At 45.3% G+C, this 8,406-nt stretch overlaps 1 protein-coding gene across 1 annotated transcript in view; it reads left to right on the top strand.

Annotated features, from left to right (window-relative positions):
* Positions 1–8,406, top strand: part of DTD1 (D-aminoacyl-tRNA deacylase 1) — a 224,652-nt gene that overhangs the window by 30,163 nt on the left and 186,083 nt on the right. The window contains exon 4 of the mRNA XM_006163636.2: positions 5,500–5,606. Within this exon, the coding sequence (XP_006163698.1) occupies positions 5,500–5,606 (107 nt within the window). The remainder of the gene's footprint in view (positions 1–5,499; positions 5,607–8,406) is intronic.

Below are 8,406 nucleotides of genomic sequence, written 5' to 3'. Positions count from 1 at the left end.
TTAAAGCCAGGAAACAGGTTAGGATTCTGTTCAAATAGTAGGAACATGAACCTATCGGCAGCTCAAGACGGGACAAAAATCCTTAAAACCAGAAAACAAAGACTAGAAGAAAGTCAGCAATGTTTTAGTCAAAAGTCATAAAGTGCTATTTCATCAGTTAAGTCTCATGTACTTAATTTCTCTTTTGTTGTGGTCCGATCTTCCTGATTAAATTCTGGGATATAATAGTCAACTCCAGACTTGTCCCTGTGATTAAGTTGGCAATTTTCTAGGGTTTTGAACTCTTATTTCTGTGTGTCTGTATTTAATTTTCCTGGGATAGCACTCCCATCAGAACTTCTTGGAGATCTGGTCTGGCATTGGTAAATTCTTTCAGGTTTTGTTTATCTGAGAATGTCCTTGTATTTTCTTCCCATATAAAGGGTAGTCTTGCTGGGTACAGTATTGGTTGAAATTGCTCTTCCCTTAACACTTTGAATGAATATATTTTCCCATTCTTTCCTTGCTTGCATTGTTTGCAATGAGATGTCTGCTGTTAGCCTGATGGGATATCCTTTGTAGGTAACATGATGTTCCTCTCTTGTCAATCTTAGGATTTTGTCTTTGTCTATGGTTTTGGTCAATATGGCTATAGTGTGTCTTGGAGAAGATCTTGTGTTGATTCTATTTGGGGTTCTTTGTATTTCTTGAGACTGGCTCTTCGAATGCCTCTCTAGGTTTGGAAAGTTTTCTTGCAGGATTTTATGGAATAGATTATCAATGCTCTTATAAGTCTCTTTGCCTTCTGAGACCAATTATCTGAATGTTTGGACCTTTGATGGTATCTAGTATTTCTTGTATATTATTCTCATTTTTGGGGGCAATTTTCTTAGTCTTTGTGGTGGATTTTTCTAGGCCAGCGATTCTCTCTTCTACATCTGAGATTCTATTTTTTGTATGCTATAGTCTGCTTTTAATACTTTCAGGGGAGGTTTTGACTTTCCTTTATTATAGCCTTCATCTCTAACAGTTCCATTTGATTCTTTTTTTTTTTATGGCATGTATTCCTGCTTTCAGATCTTGTAAGAATTTTCTCACTTCCTGGAACTCGTTGACTCCTTTTTCCTGCCTCTTGTGCAGTTTATTGTCTCTCTTTTCTCCCATGTCTGTTAGCTTTGTCACTGTGACTATTCTAAATTCTTTATCTGACATTTCCGTGAGTTTCATTTACTGTCTAAAGATGAAGAGGAGTTATTCTTTTCCCATGGAGGAGAGGTATTTTCTTGCTTTCTCATATTTCTTGTGACCCTGTGGTGATTTCGGGTCATCTGATGGATGGTGCATTTCTTCCTAATTCTTGAAGTTCAATCTGAGCGTTCAGAGGCATGCAGGAGGAGGTGATCTACAATCTCTCTTCCATTTTTTACTCTTTGCACATCAGATTTAGTGTGAATTGAGGAGTATTCTGACCTTAATCACATTCAAATGTTTAGATAGTGTTCACTGGGACCTGTCTAGACACTCAGTGCATGGAGGCTGGGCAGCCAAGGAATGAAGATAAAAAAAGAAACAAATTGGAGAAGAGAAAAGAAGAAGAGAAAATAAAATAAAAAGAAGAAAGAAAAATGATAATAGAAAACTTTATATTTTAATTTTAAAAAGCAAAAAATGAAAACTGCAGAGCACACATGCATGCTGCGTGAAAGCGATCTTTCACAGCTCAAGTTTAGTAGCCATCCCAGGATGGGCCTGGGTTTGTGCCTTTCCTAAATGGGATGGGGAAAGGCACACATTAGCACAATAAAGGAGGGACTTGAGAGCCCAGATAATACTTTACCTTAAAAAAAAAAAAATTAAAAGGCACAGGGAAACAGAGAGACAGAGAGAGACAGAGAGAGAGACTGAAAGAGAGAAGGATACAGAGGTAGCCCTACCCACCAGAGATGAATCTGGAGGGAAAAGTCTCAGCAGAAATTCCTCATTTTTAGTCAAGCAAAGCAGTATTTCACAGCTCAAGTTCAGTAGCCATCCCAGGATAGGCCTGGGTTTGTGCCTTTCCTAAATCGCTAGAGGTTAATTTCAATGCTAGGCATTTACTCTCTTAATGTTTGTTACCTCCTGTAGTCTCCTGTTTTTAGCTCTTAGGTTTGGGGTTTAGGGTGTGCTCGAGAGTGACAGGAGACCTCACTCTCCTGTGACTGGACATTTTCGGACTTGGGCCACAGACCTATCCCCTGGTGCCTCTCGCCTTAAAGTCCCAGGCCTGAGAGATCTGCTGCCCGGAGGTCTCCTCTGAATGGGGATAACTGAGGCACTACCAAGCAGAGACCTGAGAAGAGGGGACAGGACCCTGGGAGAAGCCTTAAGATTCCGGGGTTTGCCCTTTGAGCTCCCTCCCTGGGCCTGCATGTGGAATGGGATTGGATGGTGATTCTAAAGCTGCCTGCCTGGGCCTGGCCCTCACACTCTAAAACACTCTGTTGTCAGAGTCCAAGGAGTCTATAATATACCCATTTTCTGACAAGTTAATATTTTCTGTAGCCAAGTCACTTAGGAAATGTTATTTCTTAAGCCCCTGGCCTCTGCTAAGCGCTCCCAGGGCTATCACCTCTGCCTTTCAGGCCCCTTTCAGGCCCCTTTCAGCCAGACATCTGCCACTGCATTGGAATCTGTCCCAGTGGAGGTGTGTTGGCGCTGACCAGGCCCTCTGGAGAGGCAGGAACACCCAGGGGCGCTCCTGTCTCTGGAAGCAGCTCTGCACTGCCACAGATGGCAGCAGCCTGCCAGGGTCCCACTCCCACGGGCCGGGGGTGTGACGTAATCCTCCAGCTGCACAGTGGGCCTGGCCTGGCCACGGGCATATTTTGAGCCCCCCAGGGCCACTCATTTGCTTGGTCTGACGACCTCAGCCTGCACACTCTGTGTTGAGGTTTCCATCAGTAGCTCTTCCCTGTTGAGGTTCTAAACAGACTGAAAGTAGGACAAAGGAAGTCTGGGTGATGAGGGGCCTCCTCGATGGTGGAGAGCTAAGCCTTTAGTAGATGTGCCCAGCAGGGCTGACCTGAGGCATGACAGATAAACAGTACTGTTGTCCCTTACCAGTCCCCAGAGGCAGATCCAGCCCCAGACTAGTCAGAGCTGGGGCTGGCTCTAGAGAGCAGAGAACATGGGGCTTATTCCCAACAGGCTAAGAAGCAACTGTGCCTGCCTTTTGCCTTCTCCATATTTCTTCAACATCCCAATTTTATGCTAGTTTTCTCTCCTGTCCCCTCAGTTTGCCCACATGCTCCCACGGACAATGGGCCTGATAATAATAGTGACTCGGTTTCCTGCACTCACTGAGCCAGGCTCTGTAGCGGCTCACGTGCACCCTGGTATCCATCCCAGGACAGCTGTCCTGTTATTGTCTGAAACAAGCGGGCGCACAGTGAGGTGGCGTGGACCTTCTTGGTGGGTGTTACAAGGCAGCTGGTGGTGGGGGGCAGTGGGTGGCATGGTGGTTAAGATGCTGGATTCTCAAATGACTGACCATGGTTCAAGTCATGGACCTGGTAGCTTAATGTCTCACTTTCTTTCTCTTTTTTTCTCTCTCTGGTGAGCACATGTGCCCTATAGCAAATTGAAAAATAACAGTAATAATAAATAAAGTTAAATAAATAATAAAAAAATATAAAGGCAGATGGGCCTTGGCCCAAGGGGCATGGGCATCAGTCTTTGCAGGTGAACAGTGGTGGCTCTTTTGGTGAGGTGCTGTGGTTTGTGGCCAGTAGGGGCCTGGGACAGCTGCTGCAGGAGACCAGTCCTCTGCTGCTTTGGCTCGGGCTGGAAGCTTCCTGTTTCGGGGCATAGACGTGTCTGACACGTGCTTATACTGTAGCTCTGGGTACTTATTTAAGAACAACTTGATTATTTCATTGTAGGAGTCCGGATGTAGATTTACAGATATGTTTTTGTGTTTTATTTTTTAAAATGTATTTATTTTCCTGGCCAATATAATTATGCTTGGGGATTTTACCCTTTGATCTGGACTGGAAGAAATGTTCACATTTTAAAACCTCTTTAAGACATCTTTGGATTTATTGTCCGTACAAATGGAAATTCAGATAATAGCTCTGTCTTTAACTGAAGAGAAGAAACAGGAAAAGAAAATAAATTTCTTGCCATTTGGAACGATAAACACCGCGACGCATATGTCATATATCCTGGCAACAGAAATTCAAGGTCGGAAATAATTCTTTTCCTCCTGAGTCTGTCTTCAGCCTCCCTGAGGAGTGCAGCAGTTGAAATTTGCTAATTGTAGCCACAATTTTAGCATGCAATTAAACACATGACTTCCTTCCCAGCTGATGTCTCTTTAGCTAGTCTGACATGGAGAAAGCAGAGAGCTCTGTTGATTTGATTGGCCACTTTCATCTGATAGGAGGCACCAAAGTCACCATTTTCTGAGCATCTTCAGCCACCCAGTAGGTTAATCTTGCCTATAAAAATGGCGAAAAGCATGGGTGCTTCTAATACAATGTCCAGTGTTGCTGTCTAGAGATGTAGAAAACCGACAACTGGGGGCCAGCAGGTGGCATGGTTAAGATGCTGGACTTCTACATGTCTGACAGCGGTTCGAGTCCTGGACCTAACAGCTTGAAAAGCACACTGGATGTATGTGCATCCATGCCCAACATTCCTAGAGGAGAATGGAGGAGAAGGGATTATGGCATGGCCATCCCTCCTGGGAGGTGATTTCTTACTCCTCCCACCCCTCTCTCTCTGTCTCTTTCTGGTGAACTCACATGCCTCTAGCAAAATATACACCCTCTCTCCCCTACACACACACACACACACACACACACACACACACACACACACACATACACACACACAGAAAACCAGCAGTTGGTGTGGCCAGGTTGCTCAGTCCCTCTGAGATTAAGGATCACCTTGATAGGGGAGTATCAAGGATGCAAACCGTGGGGTTGTGGTGGCGGGAGTAGAGGCTCATGGAGATCACTCGGTTTGTGAGGTTCTGGTGTCCAAGGAATCCCAAGGCATGAGACCACTTGAGTCCAACAGGCCCAGGAGCAGAGCCGCCCTCCATGGAGGCCACTCGGGGACTTTACTGGCTACTGGTCTAAAGTGCCTTTCAAAGTGGTTATGTCACTTCCCTCCCACCGTCTCACAAGATGATAACCTACATCCTTCCTCCTTGCCAAGTCTGTTGGGCATGTGGCAGCCTCTGTACCATTTCATCTTGCATTTCCCTCACTGCTCATGGGATTGGCCACTTTGTCCTTGTGTTGACCGGCTTGTCCTGGTGTGCTTCCTATTTATTTTATGTTGAGAGAGAAAGCCCTCCAACAGGGTCTTTCCATTATGATCTCCTGGGCACACTCACCCAGAGTGCTCAGGGCGGTTCTGGGACAGGCTGCAAACCCAAGGCCTTTCCCATGGTTGCAATTGTGCCACCACCTGGGCCCCGATGTGGTGACCTGGAGTCTCCATCTCATAACTGTTTGATTACACTTTCAGATGGCAAGTTTGGTGCCTACATGCAAGTGCACATCCAGAACGACGGGCCCGTGACCATAGAATTGGAGTCCCCAGCTCCGGGTGCTGCGACCTCTGACCCAAAGCAGGTAAGCTGGACTGAGGTGCGAGGCCATCTCCTGGGTGCCGGTAACATCTCATGGCTTCAGTTCAGTCTGGGGTAATCCCCACTTGGAGGTGGAGGAAACACCTCGTTGCTGTAGCTTCATGTTTATGTTAATACCTCCCTTCTCAAGAATGCATGTTTGCTTGTGACTCCTGAGCACCGTGGAGGCTAGGACAGCTGATCCCTTGCCTCTTCCTGCCTTTGGGTCCCTGAGAACATGTCCTTTGCAGAGCCTCGTTCTTCCTCTGGGCTCCCATTATCGGACCAGGTGCCATGGCGCCCACTTGCCGCTGGGTGGCAGCAGAGCAGCGGCCCTAGATCATTCTGCATGGTTACCTGGAGTGGATTTTGTCCCAGGTGTGGGTAGATGTGCTGTTTAAAGTTCTTTGTAAATCCTCATTTTTCAAAAGCAACATCTGTCTTGGGTTCACTGCCAACTCTGTAAGCTTCCAGAAAAGAAAAAGTAATTACAATAGAGAAAGGAACTGTGTGATAGACCCTGTAACTCGTGTGGTCTCATAGATGTTTAACACATTTTCAAAGACTTTAATTAATGCTCCTGCTTGATAGAGACGGGTGGGGCCTGGCCGGCAGAGGGACAAGAACTGAAGGGACATCCCTGTTCTTCCTTCCCTGCCTCCCTTCCTGGCTAGGACACTGTGGAGTGGATCATTCATGTGGGGGAAGCATGATAGCAACTTCAAGGGGCCTGGCCCATTCAGTTGTATTGTTTTTTTTTTTTTTGGAGAGGGTTTTTGCTGTAGGGCGCGTGCGCTCGCCAGACAGACAGAGAGAGACATAGAGACAGAAAGCGAGAAATCACTCCCCAGATCCCAACTCCTCCATTCTCCTCTCGGGATCTTGGGCACACATGCACACGTGCCCGGCGTGAGTTCTAAGCCACCAGGTCCGGGACGCGAACCGCGGTTGACTATGTGGGAGTCCAGCGACATAGCCATTATGCTAACTGCTGGTTCCCGTTCAGTTGTATTTTTAAAGGGGAGTGTAAGCACTCTCTTTTGTTACTAGCTCTTTGTATTGGAGAGAAGTGGGAACATACCTGATGCAGTAGAGCTATACATCAGAGATAGTGATTGAGGGTCCTGGAATTATTGATTAAGAACATTAAACATAAAAAAAAAAAAAAGAAAAGGGACCATCAGATGGTGAAAGGCTACATTGCTGGACTCCCGTTTAGTTGACCATAGTTCAAGTCCCGGACCTGGTGGCTTAAACTCAAGCCAGGCGTGTGTGCATGCATGCCCAACCAAGATCCCGAGAGGAGAATAATTGAGGAGAAGGGATGCAGCGTGGCCATCCCCCGGGGGGTGATTTCTTGCTTTCTGTCTCTCTGTCTCTCCCTTTCTTTCTGGCAAGCGCACGCGCCCTATAGCAAAAACCTCTCAAAACAAAACAAAACAAAAACAAAAAAATCACAAATGAAAAATCCCGTGAAAAGGTGACCAGCAGATGGTGTAATGATTACGTTGTTGGATTCCCACATAGTTGACCATGGTTTGAGCCCGGACCTGGTGACATAAAATTCATGCCAGGCGTGTGTACGTGCGTGCCCAAGATCCTGAGAGGAGAATGGAGGAGAAGGGATTATGGTATGGCCATCTTCTGAGAGCGGGGGAGTAATTTCTTGCTTTCTGTCCCTGTCTCTTCGGCAAGCACACATGCCCTATAACAAAAATCTCTCTCCCCCAAAATTTTAAAAAACCCCATGAAATATAAGCTTTTTACTGTGAAACAATTTAAGACTTACAGAAAAGTTTTAAAAAGCCCAGAATTTGTGTATACTCTTTACCTAGGTTCTGCTAATTTTATTGTCTTAAATGGCTATGGTATAGTGATAACGCATTGAAGCTATTGTTGATATGATACTAATAACTACATCACAAAACTTATTTCAGTTTCACTAGTTTGGTTTTGTTTTTGCATCCTTTTTCTGTTTAAGGATAATACAGGGACCTATTTCCATTTCATTGTCTTTCTCCTTAGTTGTCTCCAGTCTTTTTTTTTTTTTTTAACTGTCACAAATAGGACTTCTTATTTGTCACTATTGAAAGTTTGAACTTTAAACAGATTCTTGGACTGCCGGTTCAAATCCATCAGCTCGTTCAACTTTGGCACCCGTCTCATCCCCAGTAGCTTTTCCAGAGCAGCTACCTTCACCATGAAGCTCCATGAGTTTTCCCAATTCAAACTTGGGCTTCTTCAACATTTTGATTTTTCTGATGAAGACGTCATGGAGAGGGTAGATGGATTGGCAGGCCTTTTCTATGTCTTTTCCGATGTTTTCTGGAATCAGTTTATTGACCACTTTCAATTCATTTGTCTGCACCTCCCGGGTCATGATTTCCATCATCTTCTTCCGGATTTGGCAGACCTGCTGATGCTGGACATAAGAGGTCTTCCGTATCTGATTGTTGCATTTTTTAGTAAACCCAGCACAGAAGAGACGAAGCAAATAAGCATTGGTAGTCTTGACATCAACCTGAGCTTCAGTCATGATCTGCCATTTTTTGACCTTGGAACACATTTTGTCACGGGTGAGATCCATGCCCTGGAAGTTAGGCAGTTTTTGCCCTGAACACCCTCAGTAATTAGCTTGAATTTCCTAAATGTGACTTCGTCCTTCTGCAGATCTGCAAGGCTCACTTCAAACACACAGCCCTTAAGGCCATCAGATGCAATTTTAGCTCTTTGAGTCCTGGTAACTAATGTCTTCCCAATATTTCTTATGTTGAACATAGCAGGAGCTTTCGCATCCTACCAAT

The sequence above is a fragment of the Tupaia chinensis genome, unplaced genomic scaffold (genome assembly GCF_000334495.1).
Source record: "Tupaia chinensis unplaced genomic scaffold, TupChi_1.0 Scaffold142716_1, whole genome shotgun sequence".
NCBI classification, from domain to species: domain Eukaryota; kingdom Metazoa; phylum Chordata; class Mammalia; order Scandentia; family Tupaiidae; genus Tupaia; species Tupaia belangeri.
This window is presented reverse-complemented; position numbering and strand designations above follow the sequence as displayed.